The sequence below is a fragment of the Lepidochelys kempii genome, chromosome 8 (genome assembly GCF_965140285.1).
Source record: "Lepidochelys kempii isolate rLepKem1 chromosome 8, rLepKem1.hap1, whole genome shotgun sequence".
NCBI classification, from domain to species: Eukaryota; Metazoa; Chordata; order Testudines; family Cheloniidae; genus Lepidochelys; species Lepidochelys kempii.
The window spans coordinates 108,025,128-108,042,495 of record NC_136387.1 but is presented as its reverse complement, the minus strand read 5'-3'; the positions used below and the strand labels follow the sequence as shown (position 1 = coordinate 108,042,495).

Sequence of the window (17,368 nt, the reverse complement as noted above, 5' to 3'; positions counted from 1 at the left end):
GCGCAGGAGGCGTCTCCTGGAGCATGGCACCATGGCCTGGCCTCTGCTTCTGTCTGAGCCGTGTCTGTGTAACATGCCAAGCTACTCCCGGTGTGTCGGGGCTGGCTCAGACCCAGTCCCTGCAGGGGGGCCCTGGGGAGTTCCTGTGGCTGAGGGGCTCCTGTGGTTGTGGTCGGAGGGAGAGCGGAGCGGAGGAGTTGCTTATCTCCCAGTGCTTTTCTCTGGTGCTGCCCAGGATCCGTTTGTCAGAGGGTTTCCATTTTGCATCCAGTGGAGACGGAATTATCAATATGGTGCTGGAGCTGCCCATACGGGTGAGTCCTGTCCCTGCCCCACCCAGCCCCTTCAAGGGGACACACTCTCTGAGACACCATGGGAACGAGTGTGGGGAGACCCATTCACTTCTCTGGGGCTCAGTGGCTTCTGTCGTCTCCCCAGCCCTGGGGCTGAAAGGTCCCATGGAGCCCTGGGGGGGGCTCTCTGCTGTAAAGGTGCAGGCTCCCTCTCCACTTCCCTGCCATGGGGGGTGAGGTGTGTTGGGGGAGGTGGGGGAATTTGGGGTGTGCTGTGTTGGGGGAGGTGTGGGGATGGGGGCAGAGGGGTGTGGTAGGCTGTGTTGCAGGGGATTTGAGGGTATGGGGTTGGGAGCAGAGGGACTTGTGGGTGGGCTGTTGCAGGGGGCATGAGGAAGCGGGTCAGAAGGATTTGGGGAGTGGTGACAGGAGACTGATATGGCAGTGGGTTGTGTTTCGGGGCACAGTGATGGGGCAGAGAGGTTTGGTGGAGGCACTGGGTAGGCACGCATTGGTGCTGTTGGTGCCGGTCCAGCAGTGGGCTGTGTTTCGGGGCACAGTGACGGGGCAGAAGGGTTTGGTGGAGGCAGGGGGTAGGCACACATTGGTGCTGTTGTTGCCAGTCAGGCTCATGCAGCATCTTGGCCGCAGAGTGACTCCTCCAGTGGTGACAGCAGCGGCAGAGAGAAGCACACTTGCATCGTCCAGTATGTCCTCTTCCCGCCGCACTCCACCTCCACCAAGGACAGGTGAGATCGGGGATCAGCCTCCCAGGTAGCACTGAGAGCCAGCCCCTCTGGCTCTTGGCCTCGGGCCTGTCCAGCAGCGTGTGGGGATGGGGAGGGCCATACCTAGCGCACCCTTGGCAGCTGTTGGGCTGTGACTGCTTGGAGCTGCAGTGCCCTTGTGCCTCGCTGGGCATGGCCTGCTGCAGGGGTGGGCTAGCCATTGATGCCCACTCTCTGGAGGCTGGAGGTGCTGCAGGGGTAGGCGAGTGGTGCTGCCTGGGGGGTGTCTGGAGCCCGGGCAGCCCTTGGTGCAGTACGGTGGAGAGGCCTGAGCAAACACCTGGTTGTGCAGGACGCTCACCCCACGTACGCTGTTCTCCAGCTTCTCTACAGATGACGACAATGACACAGAGGTGGAGGCCATTGAAGTGGATACCGAGCTGAACCTGGTCACTGAGTGCTGGGTGGAACCACAGAGTGGCCACATCCGCAGCACTGCTGAGAACTGGAGGTATCTCCAAGGGCTGCCCTACCAGAAGATCCCCAAAGCCGTGAGTCTCCAAGGGCGGGTGGGGATGGTGAGCCCAGTCACGTGCCAGGCCCCCATTGGGTCAGGCTCCATGCAAATACAGACCAAAATCTTCTAAGCGTGGGACCTTAGATGAGTCAAACTGACAGCGAAGTGCAGGGAAACAATGGGACAGTATTGCTCAGCAGGACGGGCTCCGGTCTCAGCACACGCGCGGCCTTGCTGTTGTCAGGTCTTTTCTGGGCATCATGGCCAAGGAGACCTGGGGAGGTCAAAGCTACCTGGTGGTCCTTTTCAAAACTCTCCTTTGCTGGGATACCCACAGAACTATGACAACTGACTCCTGGTGTGCTGAACTCACTGCCCATCATGGTGACCAATAGGGTTTCACTTTCTCTGTGTGCTCCCCAGTCTGCCTGTACTCATCTCTCTCTTATGCTCCGACTAGAAGCTTTCTGGCACAGGGGCTGTCTTTGTTCTGTCTGTGCACTGCTTAGCACAGCCCGTGACTAGGGCTCCTAGGCGTGAGGATAAATCATCAAGGGAGATTTGAAGGAGGGTAGTGAGGCAGCTTTGCAGATGTTTATGGGATGCTCCTCCCGGGTGTGAGGGGCAGCATGGGAGAAAGGCACAAAGGTGTTTGTTTGAACATGTGCCGAGTGGGTGAGGGAGGCTGGCCTCACGGGATGGTGAGAGGCAGGAGTGGACACCACAATCATGAACGAGAGAGAGAAAGTGAAAGCAAGTAGCTTACATTTGATGCAGTAGAGCAAGGGCAGCTGGTGAAGGGTTGCAAAGAAAGGAGTTTGGTCAAAACAGGGTAAGAAAATGATCTCTATGGCAGCACTCTGAATGGGTACGAGCGGGGAAGGCTGCATTGGTTATGGCCAGGAGGAGAATGTTGCCGTGATTGAGATGTGAAGTGAGTAGCACCTGGATGAGTGTTTTAGGTGCATGAGTGTCTAGGCAAGGCCCTATTTTACAGATGCTGTGGAGAAAGAATTGGAGAGACAGATAGCCGGATGTGAGGACCTAAAGAGAGTCTTAGTCAAAAGTGACGACGACCGAGTGACGGGCAGGATGATGGTGGTGTACGCAGTGACTGAGAAAGGAGGTGCAGGAGGGCGATTAAGAGCTCTGCTTTTTAGACAGGTTGAGCTGAAGCTGATGGCTAGTCATCCATGAGATGTCAGAGAGGCAGGCCAAGATTTTAGTTTGGACGTGTTGATAAATTGTATGGACAATTGCTTGACCACACTTTGGTTCACTATGAAAGATACTCAGAGACCAAATAGCCAATGTCATTCAGGTTTATTGCTATGAGTAAGGCTTAGTCACTGAGGTCACGGAATCTGTGACTTCCAAAGACCTCTGTGGCATCAGCCAGCGCTGGCTGGCAGGGGGGACCCCAGAGCTCTGGGTAACCGCAACTTGGAGCTGTCACCAGAGGGGGACCCTGGAGATCCCAGCCCTCCTCCTCCCCGCCTCCCACCCGCCTCCCCCTGAGCTGCTCAGGCTACCCATTTTGTCATGGGTTGTTTTACTAAAAGTCAGGGACAGGTCACGGGGTTCCATAAATTTTTCATTATTGCCCATGACCTGTCCGTGACTTGTACTAAAAATATCCGTGACAAAAACTTAGCCTTAGCTATGAGCCAGTAATAATATACAAGGGGAAAGGTTCTATGCAATACCAGTCTTCAGGAGCCATTTACGTTCACTTTATGCAGAAGGTGTGCTCCCAAAACTATGCACTTCAGCTGGTAGTGTTCATAGGGTGACTTTCCAAGTTACACGTTTGCTTATGTCACTGTAATGCACCCATCGTTTGTCCCTGTTTGTAAGTCCTTTCCTTATCGTTATTCTGGAACCTAGCAATCCAGATCCTGGTCCTGAAGGTACCTTCCTAGGCTTGTACCACGGAAGAACGATCCGATATTTGGTCCTCTTCCTTTGGGACATTCCAGTACTAGCCTGTGAGAGTAGCTCCCTATCTGTTGCTGTGGTAAAACACCCCTATGTCTTGATCCTGACAGTTTTCCTATCTACTTCAGCTAATGCAAGGTGTCATGGGATCCTTAATAAGACAGGAGTACTTGTGGCACCTTAGAGACTAACAAATTTTTTTGAGCATAAGCTTTCGTGAGCTACAGCTCACTTCATCGGATGCCTGCAGTGGAAAATATGGTGGGGAGATTTTATATACACAGAGAACATGAAACAGTGGGTGTTACCATACACGCTGTAACTAGAGTGATCAGGTGAGGTGAGGGAAAAAATTACCAGCAGGAGAGGGGGGAAAAAAAACCTTCTGTCGTGATGATCAGGGTGGGCCATTTCCAGCAGCTGACAAGAACATCTGAGGAACAGTGGGGGAAACATGGGGAAATAGTTTTACTTTGTGTAATGACCCATCCACTCCCAGTCTTTATTCAAGCCTAATGTAATGGTGTCCAGTTTGCAAATTAATTCCAATTCAGCAGTCTCTCGTTGGAGTCTGTTTTTGAAGTTTTGTTGTTGAAGAATTGCCGCTTTTAGGTCTGTAATCGAGTGACCAGAGAGACTGAAGTGTTCTCCGACTGGTTTTTGAATGTTATAATTCTTGACATCTGACTTGTGTCCATTTATTCTTTTACATAGAGACTGTCCAGTTTGGCCAATGTACATGGCAGAGGGGCATTGCTGGCACATGACGGCATATATCACATTGGTAGATGTGCAGGTGAACGAGCCTCTGACAGTGTGGCTGATGTGATTAGGCCCTAAGATGGTGTCCCCTGAATAGAGATGTGGACAGAGTTGGCAATGGGCTTTGTTGCAAGGATAGGTTCCTGGGTTAGTGTTTTTGTTGTGTGGTTGCTATTGAGTATTTGCTTCAGGTTGGGAGGCTGTCTGAAGGCAAGGACTGGCGTGTCTCCCAAGATCTGTGAGAGTGATGGGTCGTCCTTCAGGATAGTTTGTAGATCCTTGATGATGCGTTGGAGAGGTTTTAGTTAGGGGCTGAAGGTGATGGCTAGTGGCGTTCTGTTATTTTCTTTGTTGGGTCTGTCCTGTAGTAGGTGACTTCTGGCTCTGTCAATCTGTTTCTTCGCTTCAGCAGGTGGGTATTGTAGTTGTAAGAACGCTTGATAGAGATCTTATAGGTGTTTGTCTCTGTCTGAGGGGTTGGAGCAAATGCGGTTGTATCGTAGAGCTTGGTTGTAGACAATAGATCGTGTGGTGTGGTCTGGATGAAAGCTGGAGGCATGTAGGTAAGTATAGCAGTCAGTAGGTTTCTGGTATAGGGTGATGGTTATGTGACCATTGCTTATTAGCACTGTAGTGTCCAGGAAGTGGATCTCTTGTGTGGACTGGTCCAGGCTGAGGTTGATTGTGGGGTGGAAATTGTTGAAATCACGGTTGAATTCTTAATGTAAGTGAACAGGAGTCTAGTTAAGATTAGGCCAATTTAGGCTATGCAATTGCTATAATATTTGTGTTTAATGGATACTAATATATATATGGTGTGGATAATACCTAGTAATAATATGAGATAGGGGTGTGTGTATATGCTAGCCAGCACATACTGGTCAACAGAGAGAAGGAGACCGGTCTGGAGCAGAAATAGATCTGAGAGTCATCAGCATAGAGATGGCTGTTGAATTTGTGTGGGTGGATGAAATTACCCAGAGATAAGGTGTCGAGGGCGAAGAGAAGGGGACCAAGGACAGAGCCCTGTGGACGCCCCCTCCCCCCCCCCCCCGGAAGGTGCAGGACTTGTAAGGACACGCTGATGGTGAGATTAGAGAGTTAGGAGAGGACAGTCATTGAAGCCAAGGGAGGCCAACGGTTCAAGAGGAGCGTGGCTGATAGGTCAAGGAGGGTGAGGACGGAGCACTCGTTCTAAGCTTTGGTTAGGGGGAGGTCACAGAGTCCTCATCAAAAACGGTTTCCTGGAGTGCAAGGGGCAGAAGCTGTACTGGAGGGTCTAGGGTGGAATTGGAGGAGAGGAACTCAGTCAGCAATTTATAGATAGTGCCTTCAGTGATGGAAGGAAGATGGGGTAATAGTTGGAGTGGCAAGTGGAGTCAAAGGTGGACTTCCAAGATGAGAGAGACTAAAACATGACAGTATTGTAAGTGAAAGAGCCAGAGGAGAGAGACAGGTTAAGGAGGGGATGAGAGTGGATACAAGGGAGATCAGGAGGGTTGGGATGAAGTCTCCTGTCTTCAGACTTCCTCTGCCCTGGGTCGTCTTCCGCTTGAGGCTTGTTCGAGACTGAGCCTGTGTCCCTTTTGCAGCTGTACCCCAGGGATCTGGCCTGTGTTAGCACCATGCTAACTTTCGAGTACATCAGCCAGCTATGCCAGAACAAGGAGTGGGTGTCCCTGGCTTTGGACACCAAGGCTGCTGAAGGTGAGTCAAGAATCTATTTCTGCTCTGGCATGATGGACAGAACCGGGGCGGAGCCTACTGCCAGCAAGACGAAGTTCTCAACAGCTCGTTCTGGAGCTCTGACAGCTCGCTCTTACTGTCTGACAGCCTCCTGCGCTGCTCCCACAGGTCACCCAGCCTGTGGCTCAGCTGGTGAAGAGGCGGGCTGGGCTTATGAAAGCCAGCAGGCAGCCTGAGGTCTTGGGGAGGGGGAAGAAATCCTTTTCTCTGGCTTGCGGAGCAGTTCTGGGTGAGGAAGAGCTGCTGTCTGTCTCCATTCCCTTTTCCTTGACTGGACATCGTGGGTGTCTCAACTTCTTTGCAAAGAGAATCCCTCTTAGGAGCAGGTGCTCAGATTCTATGGTCCTGAGGGTGGGCTGAACACCTAGATGGACAGCTGAATGTAGGAAGGGTTACAGACCAAACTATGGGGAGCTCCCTTGATGCTCCAGGAGGTCTGCTCTCAGGACCCTTCTGAACCTCTTTGAGCACTAAATCCCTTAGCTAGAGATTGCAGCTACCTGTCTGCAAGTCATGTTCCCTTGGCACCTCCTGATCTGGTGCACTAGCAGCCCAGGAACCTCGACTCATTTAACCTGGCTGACCATCCCTCCGGAAGCAAAAGGGAATAGAGGTGGTCTTGGAGGGCAGCACAGCAAGGGGACGCATTCCGTTTGTGCAGTTTCGTGTTGGCACTGCAGCTAGCGATGGTCCACCAGTGGCTGGGGGGTGGTAAGGGAACTAGAACAGTCCTGAAGGCTCTCTGTCACCAAGGTCCCCACAGCAGGCTCTCCTTTGTACAGCCGAGGGCCAGGCTTTCAGGCAAGCTCAGTTCCAGCATCTCCACTGTTCTCAAGCAAGCCTGTGGGGAGCTCAGCTGTTCTGAAAGCCTTGCCCACTCTGGAGCCACTGGCCCTGTGTTGTGTGGCAAGGTAAGCCTGGCACCATTGGGCAGCGGGATCTACCCACCAGTCAGTGAAGGTGGGAATGAGAGTTGGGGAAGCGCCGTTCAGGCCCCTCTCCCCCGCAAGGCCGGGCCAGGGGTACCTCTTGTACTGGGTGCCCATGAATGCAGCCCCTACTTCCCTGGAGGATGGATTCACAGCTTAATGTGCTCCCTGCCCGGTTAAGATTTCCTGGTATTCAGCCTGTTCTGTCCTGTCCCTCCAGGTTATACTCTTCCCAACTAAACAGCTCTCCTTCTCCAGCTTAATTCAGTCCTGAGTCCCTGCTCACTTTTTGCGACCTTTGGCTCTCTCCCGAGGAGTGGTGGCAGCAGAAGCGTTTCCCCGTCTCAACGCAGCGATGCTCAGGCTGTGGCACTCGAGCCACAAGTGCACTTTAATGTGTCTACTCCTTGCAACACATGATATTAGAACACGCGTGATTGGTTAATAAATAAATCAAGCTGCTTTTCCTATGTTATTAACCAATTGTAATTGGTAAAATAACATACTAGGTCAGTCACTTTGCTGTGAGAATAATATCATCATCATCATCACTCCCATAACCACTTTGGTCGTTGGGGCACCATCACTGATGAGCAATCAACCAATTGTCTCCATCCCTGACGATCGTGTGTCAGTGCTTGAGTCTCTGCGAAGTCCCTTCCTGTCCACTCTTTTATGTTGTCAATCCATCTCTTCTTCTCGCTACCTCTTCTTCTCTTCCCCATACCATCCCTTGGAGGAGGATCTTGGATAGGCCAGATGATCTTGTTACATGGCCGTACCACTTCAGCTTGCGCTTCTTCACAGTCGTCAGGAGGTCTTCATATGACACAGCGCATTGGGTGATGATGTTGCAGACCTCTTCATTAGTGATGTGGTCAAAGTAGGAGATGCCCGGGATTTTACGGAAGTATCTCATCTCTACTACCTGTATTTTCTGTTCAAGTTTTGCTGGAAGGATCCATGTCTTGCACGCATAGAAAAATGGAGATGACCAATGCGTGCAGCAGTTTCAGTTTGGATTCCAGGGAGATGTTTTTATTCCTCCAAATTGGCTTTAGCTTTGCCACTGTTGCTGCTGTTTGCGCAGTTCTTGCCAATTTCTGCCTTAGATCCTTCATCAGTGATGATTGCCCCCAAATACTGAACTGTTTCACTGTCTCCAGCTCTTGTCCACAGACAGTGATACGTGAGCTGATCCCATCATGTTTGTTTGTCATCGGCTTGGTTTTCTCTGCACTGATTTCCATGCCATATTTTGTGGAGGCTTTCATCCAAACATTTCACAAAGTTGGCAAGTTCATCTTCGCTGCCTACCAGGCCATCAGTGTCATCAGCGAACCGAAGATTTGGGGTTTTTCGCCCCCCAATGCTGACTCTGCGTGTGTGATCTTCTAGGGCATCAATCATCATGTGCTCCAAGTAGATGTTGAACAGTGTGGGTGAAAGAAGGCAGCCTTGCCGGACTCCAACAGTGGTGCGAAACCACTCTCCTATTGTGCCATTGACAAGAACTGCACTGCTTCGGCATACAATTGTTTAATGGTAAGAATAAGCTTACGACCAACATTGTACTTCTTCGTGGTTGCCCAGAGAGCTTCGTGCCATACTCTGTCAAACGCCTTCTTGAAGTCAACAAAGACGTGGCAGATGTCCTGCTGGTGTTGTAAGAGCTTCTCACATAGAACAAGAAGGTTGAAAATCTGTTCTGTGGTACTTCTTCCAGCACGAAAGCCAGCCTGTTCTTCAGCGATGATATTCTCCACTTGCGGCTTCAATCTGTTCAATATGACTTTCAACATCACTTTGTTGGGATGGCTAATTAAGGTCCTAATTATGGTCCAGTAATTTTGACACAATTGCAGGTTGCCTTTTTTTGGCAGAGTGGTGATTAGTGACTGTGTCCACATGGAGGGCCACTCACCGGTCTGCCAGATCTTGTTGCAGATCTTGGTGAGTACATCTATTGCTATTTCTCCTTCGAATTTCATCAGTTCAGCTGGGATGTTGTCAATACCTGTAGCCTTTCCGTTCTTGAGTGATTTCACAGCTGTCTCCACTTCTTCATGTAGTACTGGAAAGTCATCCACCTCTGTTAAATCTGGGCTCTCTAAGACACTAGGATCTTCATTTGTCTGGTGGTTCTGAAAGGCTCGTTTGCTATTTTTATTATTGATACACTCTTCAATTTTAGGGCATCGTTTTTCAATCCATATCTCCTTGGCCACCTTCATTCCTTTATTGATCTTTCTGCCAATTGCTTTGTATTTATCAGCTCCTTCAGTGCTGTTCTTGTCTCTCAAGTTCTCTTCTGATGTCACACATTTGTAATATTTCATTTGTGACCCGTGGTTTTGTCGTCTTACGATGTTTCCCAAGGATGTCCATTGCTGCCTCATTCATTACAGCATTGAAATGGTTGGTCGTTGTTTCTACGTCATCCTCTACAGCAAGCAGTGGGACAAATTTTCCGCTGATTATTGCTTGGAATGACTCTGCAGTGTTTCGGTCTCTGAGTCATTCTAAGTCAAACTTAGTTAAGGATCTGCTTTTGCAGATCCAGACTAACACGGCTACCCATCTGATACTTGACACCATGCAAGGCACTGCATTTAGCCATGTGGAGAGGAACTCCAATACGTCTGTTAGTTTATAAGGTGCCACAGCACTCTTTGCCGCTTTTAGTTCTGGTGAACTTTGGCCTGACAATTTTCCTTAGTCACAGTCAAAAATTTAGCATCACAAGGTTATGATTGCTTCCAATATCAGCACCAGGAAAGCTCCTTGTTTTAGCTCTGTTAATCCCAGAACGAAATCAGTTTTGAACCATGATGTAGTTGATCTGGCTGTGATGTAGACCATTAGGTGCATGTTACGTTAATCTTTTGGATGCTTTATGTGCTCCTAATGTGTTTGCAAGAACCAGATTGTTATAGCTGGCAAACTCCAAAAGTCTTAATCCTCTCTCCATTGGTTACTGCATTACAGAAAGGGCCACAATAATCTTGCCAATCTGCCTGTGTGTCAGTACCCACGTTAGCATTCCAGTCTCCTTGTACAATCAGGATATCTTTCTTGTGTACCTTATCGATGATGTCTTGGAGCTGATTGAAGATTTTTACAATTTGCTCATCATCATAGTCTGTTGTAGGAGCGTAGACTTGTACCATTGTGACATTAAACGGTACTGCCTTTAGATGGATGGAAATAAGCCTGCTGGGCATTGGGCAGCATTCTTGATATCTTTATGCACAAGAAATCCTACGCTGTTGACATGTTTGTCCTCTCCACTATAATAGAGTACATGGCCTTCTTCCTTTAGTGCCTCTCCGAAGTTCTTCCATCTGACCTCGGATTCCTAGGAGGTGCCAGGTGTATTGTTCCATTTCGTACGTGAGTTCTTTAAACCTCCCTATTTGTTTCAACATCCTTACTCTCCATGTGGCTGTGGTGGTGATATCTCTTCCATGGATCCTCTTTGTTGGGGTTACACCAGTAGTATACTGGTCGCATCTGCCCTGGTGGGAGACGGACGGCATGGTCATTATTAAGATGGGCTGCGATCAATCTGGTATGGACATGGTTGACTTGCTCATCATATGATGTGTCTTGGGCAAATTTCTAACCTGGCGGAGCCCATCCCTCTCAGGCAGCCCCCTTTTAGTCCCCTCTTACGCCATGCAGGAGGAGCAGTGGGCCTATTCTGTCCCCGGACGCACAAGGAGGAGAATATATACAAAATGTAAAGTATTTCCCAGTCATACTGTTTAAATATGACACTACAGCACTATAGTAAATGAAACAATGACTCCACTTGGCTGTGGCTCTTTTGGGTAATGCTGGCTGCTACTTTGGCTCCTGAGTCGCTGAGGTCTGAGCATCGCCGCTCGACAGGGTCTCACTGATTTTCTTTCAAGAGATAATTGAAAAAGTGCATCATGCTCTCCCCTTCCTCTGTAACAACTTTCCTTCCTCCAGGCCACAGCAGACAAGAAACATCTGCATTTCTCTCTCCCTAACCTCGCTGCCTGCCGCTCATCCCGCCTCCTGATCTCTCCATCCCCTCTTATCCCCATCCCGTGCATCATCTCCCTCAGTGCAGAAAAGCCAGCTCCCACCTCCATTTGGCCCTAGGTGCCACCCTCCAGCCCTTTTGTGGTTTGTCCCCTGCTGCCCCTCACGCTTGGGTGGAGATCCCTGTAAACAGCCCCTAAAGGAACCATTAGCCTCCTGCAAAATCTGCTCTGCCGTCTACAGCCAATTGTGTGATGAGACCGCTGCCCGTCTTGCTGACCAATGCCATGTCTCTGTGGCCATCTCTTGCCCTTAGATCGGCAGCTCTGTGGGACAGGGGCTGTCTCTTTGTTTTGGGTTTGTCCAATGCCTAGTGTCCTACTCAATGACTAGCACTCCTAGATGCTACGATAATAGAAATAATTAATAATGAATCCTTGGCTTTAGGTGCCACTACACAGTGAGCCACAAAAAGAAAAGGAGTCCTTGTGGCACCTTAGAGACTAAAGCTTATGCTGAAATAAATTGGTTAGTCTCTAAGGTGCCACAAGGACTCCTTTTCTTTTTGCGAATACAGACTAACACGGCTGCTACTCTGAAAAGTGAGCCACAAAGGCGCCTTCAGTGTTGTGTGCATGTCTCCCAGCTTGTGCTGCTTCCAGCCACCTGATGCTGCTGTAGCTCCTCTGCCCCTCCCCTGCTCAGATGGGCAGGGAGCAAGGGCCTCATCTCCCTTGTTCTCCTTGCAGGCCCTGACATGGGGGCTGGCTCCCATGTGCATGAGATCCCATTCCAGTTCAGCCTCCTGAAGCTGCTACCCAAATGCCAGCAGATTGAAATGTTCTTCCTCATGCTGACGGGAGGTGAGCACTGACATTTGTTGGAGACAGGGAGAAGAGTGAAAGCCTAGGGAATGTGACTACTGAGTCAGGCATTCATTGTAACCACACTCCTTTTGCTGCAGAGTTGTTAGCAGGGAAGCCTTCCTTGTTTGACACTCCTTTCCACAGTGTTGACTGCGGTAACCCTGCTTTTGGGGAAGAGAGGAGGGCTGGATTTGCTGCTGCTTAGTTAGTTTGCTTCCTTGAAAACGAAGCCAGATGCGCACCTACAAAGGGGAGAGAAAGGAAGAGCAAAGGGAAAATGCAGCTGCTATCTCTCATGCTAGCTCGCTTGCAGTCTCACTGCTGGAGAAATACAAGCACAGCACAGAGACTAATCAGCACCCCAAGCACTGGCAAACTGGTGCCACCCTCAAGCCGTTCAGGGAATTGCTTTTTGTCGTCTTTCAGGCTCCCACAGTGTTGCAAAATGTCCAGTCTTGGCCAGCTAAGCCGGACTCTCTTTAGACGAAGGGCAAAGGGCCAAGGGCCAGGCACAGGAAAGAGGAAATAAGGTGGGGGACGAAAGGGAGGGAGAAGGGGCGACAGCAGAAACTAATGCCTCACGTCCCAGGTGGTGGTTGGAATCTAGCTGGAGCTGAGGTGATCTGGGTCCCCCTCTCTGGCCCAGTCTGGCCAGGGCAGCTCTTGGGATCAGGCCAGTGAAGGCCCATCAGTATCGCAGTGGCTCCTGGCATCCCAGAGTGGGATGGGGGGGTGTCTTTCAGCCAGTACTCTCAGGACCCCAAAGCGAGGTGATGGGTGCAGTACCCCAGCCCGTCATCATTTTGTTCACGAGTTAGGTCTAATTTACGACACACCAGTTCTGTTCCATCGATTTCTGTCCCACAGTCCTCCAGCAATGATCCCGACGGTCTGGGGGTGGTATCAGCAGGCTGCCTAGGATGTGGGCTGTCTCCCTTCTGTACCTTTTCTATTAACATTGATGTAGGTGATTGGAATGTTTTATAAACTTTCATCTGTTTTTGCACCATTGACCTCACAGCTCGGGGAGGCCCCCGGGCCCCAGTTATTACAGCAGGGTAGGGGAGCTGCCTCCTCCCCTCCCTGCAGCAGTGCCAACTCACGTCTCCCAGCTGGGGCATGCGGGGTGGCTCCTGCAGCCCCAGCGTCGCTGGCGGAGACGTTGGGGGGCTGCTGCTGCTCCTCTGCTGGGGTCAGCTTGGCAGCAGCTCTGTTTGCTAGTGCCAGGCCTGGGTCTCTGTGCTGTCTTGTGGCTTCCTACCTCTTGGACCTCGTCTTCAGCATGGTTCCAGGACCTGGTGTGGGTGAGTGCAGAGAGGTTTGTGTGGCTGATAGTAGAGGGCTCCCTCTCAGCCTTGTGTAAACGTAAAGGGAAAACCTCACCAGTCACGTGCAGCTGGCTCCTTGCTATGAGCTGCCTGTCGGGAGGGGTGCTGGGACAGTAGCTGGCTGGAGGGGGTCTCTGATGCTGGTGGTTCTTTTCTGGAGCAGAGGATGATGCGACGGCCAAGGACTCTTCGTTTGCACCCAATGAAGTGCTGCTAGACTTCTTCCATGGCTGCCTGCAGCACTACCTCAGCGACCGGGAGGTCCCCTTGGTGGACTCGGATCATACAGCCTTCGTGGAGCAGGTCTTGCAGCGGGACCGCGATGGCCACCTGCCCCCATTCACGCTCCCGGTGATCCGAGGTAAGGGGCTGAGAGCCTGGCAGCCGGAGATGTGAGCAAGGGGGCCTTTGGTGCCCTGCACCTGGGCTCCCCTCCTCACAACCTGTCTCTTCAGTTCCAGAAGAGCCCCTGGAGGCCCCTGCGCCCCTGGAACAGCAGGGTCCCTCTCTGGGTGCTCACCCTATTGGCAGTAGCGCTACCAGGGACGTGAGTGGCTGCACAAGCACCCTGCAGGTACCTCCCTTGGCTCTGTATCCCTCGTGCTGCTGGGGCCATGGGCCCCCTGCCCCGAAAGCTCCTGAATGCTGCCCAAAGGGGAGCTGCTGGGGCACGGCCCGAGCCCTGTGACAGGGGCTGGGGATGGAGCGCTGAAGATCCAGCCCCTGTCTGTGATGACCCACCAGCGTCTCTTGGCTGCTCAGGGGCTGGGAGAAGCGAGGGCCCCGCTTGGGGGCAGGGACACAGAACTGCCCCAGCTGGCACTGCCCATGGAGAGGGCAGCGAAAGAAAGGGCTGGGGGTGACCCAGGACAGGAGCGAGGCTGAGGAGGGCCTGGGGAAGCTGGCCCCATGGCCACCTGTGCTATACCTGCAGTGACGGGGGAGGCCCAGCCTATGCAGCGTGCAGCAGTGCGGATCTGAGCCAGCTGCTCTGTCAGCAGGTCAAGCGCGTGGACGCAGAGGCTGCTGCACCCGAGGGCCAAACAGCCCCCCTGGGGTGTTTCTGCTCTGCGTCACCCCTCTCTTGCCCTGGGGGCGTCCCTGCAGTCTTACCCCCGCTGTGCTCTCTCCTCAGAGCCTGTGCAACGCAGAGCTGCCGGAGGCCGATGTGTCCCCGGCCGATGCTGCTGGGTGTCTCCTGCAGTGGCGATGCTATGCCAAGCTGGTCAGTCCACAGCACCTCTTCCTCACCTTCCTGCCAGCCACCTTCCCTGGTGAGTCTGCCCCCGCTGAGCCAGGGAACTGAGTCGGGCGGCAGCGGGAATGCTGAGTGACTCTCTGGGGGGGGACAGCCTTCCAGCTATGTGGGGATGGGCAGAGCTCGAGGCTGAGGGGCTTATCAATGGGCCTCTTGCAGCGCTCTGGGACCAGTCTGGCTGTTGCTTGGCTCCCGTGTGGAGCTTTGGCTTTCCCCAATTTATTGCAACCTAGTTTGGGGCATGCCTTGAGCTCCCCACCCCGCCATGGGGGTGGGGGACCCGAGTGAAGCCCCCTGGGGCTACCAGGGGTGGAGGCTGGGGCGGTTGGCAGGGCGTTCTCTGAGGGCCCTTGCCTCTCACAGGAGGTGGGTATTTAAAGGGTTGATACCAGTTACCCAGGGTGAGCTACTGAGTTGGCTGGCCCTCCAAGCTGGGTACTGGGCTGGCAGCAGCCACCGCCTGTCGGGATATGTGGGAAGGGCCTGACCTCTCCTTTCCTTCTCTAGACGTACAGAAGCTGATGGCTTGCTCTCTGGAGAAAGCCCTGAAGGAGGACAGCTCAGCAGGAGAGAGCGTGGACCCTGCCTGTGGGGAGCCGGGCAGAACGGGACTTGAGGAGGCAGCGGCTGCGGCATTCCTACCTACTCTCAGTGTAACGCCGGCCAATGGTACTGACCCCTGGCTCCCCACCCCATATGTTCTGTGGGCAGGGGCCATTCCTGAGCCCAGGAGAGTCCTCCTCTCCCACTCAGAGTGCTTGCCATGGCCAGGCAGGCCAGAGGCTTGTGCACTATGTGCTGCTCCTGGCTCAGCCCGGCGTGGCTGTGCGGTATGCCCGTCCCCTGATAAGGGCATGGGGAAGGGCTGAGGAGTCCCCAGGCAGCATAGCTATGTATGCAGTCAGCACCCCTCCAGAGGGGCCGCTCCTTGGGAAAGGGATGTCTGCTAATCTGGCCCACAGGCTGCAGACCAAGTGACTCTGCCTCCAGCAAAGCAACGGGGCTTCCTCAGAGTGCAGCGCTGGTGCCAGACAGACACCAGCTCTTCTGCCATGGAGGCCCCTGGATCTCACCCAGACCCTGTCCCGACAGGCTGTTCAGAGTGTGCTGTGTCGCTCTGGTAGCGTGGACCGGAGCCACTGCTCCTTGCTGGAGATCACAGCCCCCACAGGGCAGGGGAAGACACAGCACTACGGGCGGGGGGTGTTCGAGCCCCATGCAGAGCCCTGGATATTGAAAAGGGGAGGGGGAATCAGTTGGCTGGCTGGTGTCTGAGGAGCGGAGGGCCCATGCTGCTGTACAGAGCCGTGGCAGGGGACAGGAGTGGGAAAGCCCTGGGCCAGCTCCCAGGGAGCTCAGCCCAATATGGTCTGGTGGGGAGAGACTAAGGGAAGTTACAAACCGGTCTCATGCTCCCTGTGGGCCCGAAGAAGGGCTGGGGGGCATGGGAGCAAGACGGGGGGGCGGTGCTCTTGGGGAAACTGGCATACTGAGCGGAATGGGCAATCTAGTGAGGAAAGGGCAGGCCCAGACATAGTGGCTGGTGTGTCGGGCTGTCAGTGGGAAACACTCCTTCAGGGCGTCTCTCTTCTGCAGAAGCAGGCCAGGACGCAGGAGAGCTAGGCGCTGCCCTGCGGAAGGATGTACGCATCTCCTTCAGCCGCCAGGCCTCACAGCCCGAGCTGAGTGAGTGCCACCGGGTCCGCTGCCCCATCTACGTCTATAGCTGCTCCATGGAACTGCTGCGGGAGCAGATGGTCAGCCCCCGGACACACCGGCCTCCGCGGGACATCTTTTTCAGGTAAAGCCAGCTTCCCTGGCTCTGGGCTGGGAGCGCATCCTCCTTGGGTGAAAGTGCAGGGAGCTCAGGGCTGCACAGTCGAGTCTTTCCTGTGCAGGATGCTGGCTCCAGCCTTGCCCTAGTCTGCTGGCATACTCCTTCTCACTCACAGTGGTGCCTGTCTGCCTGCAGGAGCTTGTAGGCTGGCCATGGCCCGGCCTGGCCCTGCACAGATTACCTCTTCCTCCAGCAGGGCTGAGTGGTGATGCTGCTGCTCTTTTCCAGGTCCCAGTTTCTGGAGCGCCCCACAAATGCCACCTGGCTAGACCACAAGCACAAGGAGCTGGTGAGTTACTGCACGCTGCTGCAGGAGCACTCCCACCAGTGCTATGTGAAAGGTAAGGAGAGGGGCATGGCAAGGCGCTGTGCCCTGGCATGGAGGGGGGGCTGAACCAGGGCCTTCCTAGACGCCACTCTCTGGCGGGCGAGGGGAGGGGTGCACTCTCTTCAGGAAACTAGTTTCTTGTCAGAGTTGGCTTAAAGCTGTTCCCGCATGGCCCCTTGGGGCCCAGGTCTGTGGGCACAGCTGTGGGGAGCTCAGCACAGAGCGGGCACTGCTTGCTAAGTCCTCTCATTGTGGGCTTTCTGAGCTGCCTGAGTAACCTTGGCCATGGACTCCCTTTCCACCTCCTGCCCCGCTGGACACAGCCGTGCACTCAGCCCGGTGTTACACCCACAGGGCTGTTCAAGAGCCTGCAGCAGTCGCATAGCATCAGCTCCCAGGACCTTCTCACAGCCATGGACTACTGCGAGGAGCTGCTGCAGGAGATAGACATCACCAACTTCCTGCTGACCCTCTGCAGCCACGTTCGGGCCTTCCGCGAGAGCCACCGGCACTTCCATACGCACCCCAGGGCAGCCAGCCTGGAGCAGGAGGAAGAGCCGCTCTCCAGGGAGAGAGGCGTCCTCATCTCAGAGTCTAGGTAGGAGCCATCTGCCACCCTTCCCATTGATTCAGGGAAGAGCTGTGAGCTCCTGGGCCTTCATGGGTCATTTTCATGCAGAGGAGACACAGCATCATGGAGCAGGACGGCTAAGAAAGTAAGGCAGCATTGGGTTGGGTGTACTGCCAGGTTCCCTCTCCCTGGTGCTGCCAAGGGGTACGGTGCCTAGGCACAGAATGGCACGAGATGTCTGCATGACGAGTTC

The 17,368-nt window shown here is 53.4% G+C and overlaps 1 protein-coding gene across 14 annotated transcripts in view; it reads left to right on the top strand.

The window, feature by feature from the left end:
- SZT2 (SZT2 subunit of KICSTOR complex) overlaps window positions 1-17,368 on the top strand; it is a 72,872-nt gene that overhangs the window by 20,115 nt on the left and 35,389 nt on the right. For 12 of the 14 annotated variants that reach the window (XM_073358005.1, XM_073358008.1, XM_073358006.1 and 9 more), the window contains 12 exons: window positions 236-314; window positions 921-1,042; window positions 1,404-1,572; window positions 5,831-5,945; window positions 11,677-11,790; window positions 13,285-13,482; window positions 13,577-13,695; window positions 14,257-14,395; window positions 14,887-15,048; window positions 15,976-16,180; window positions 16,445-16,557; window positions 16,899-17,142. In XM_073358005.1, coding sequence (XP_073214106.1) covers window positions 236-314; window positions 921-1,042; window positions 1,404-1,572; window positions 5,831-5,945; window positions 11,677-11,790; window positions 13,285-13,482; window positions 13,577-13,695; window positions 14,257-14,395; window positions 14,887-15,048; window positions 15,976-16,180; window positions 16,445-16,557; window positions 16,899-17,142 — 1,779 coding nt within the window. The remainder of the gene's footprint in view (window positions 1-235; window positions 315-920; window positions 1,043-1,403; window positions 1,573-5,830; window positions 5,946-11,676; window positions 11,791-13,284; window positions 13,483-13,576; window positions 13,696-14,256; window positions 14,396-14,886; window positions 15,049-15,975; window positions 16,181-16,444; window positions 16,558-16,898; window positions 17,143-17,368) is intronic. The other 2 variants (XM_073358012.1, XM_073358000.1) reach the window with 2 other exon arrangements.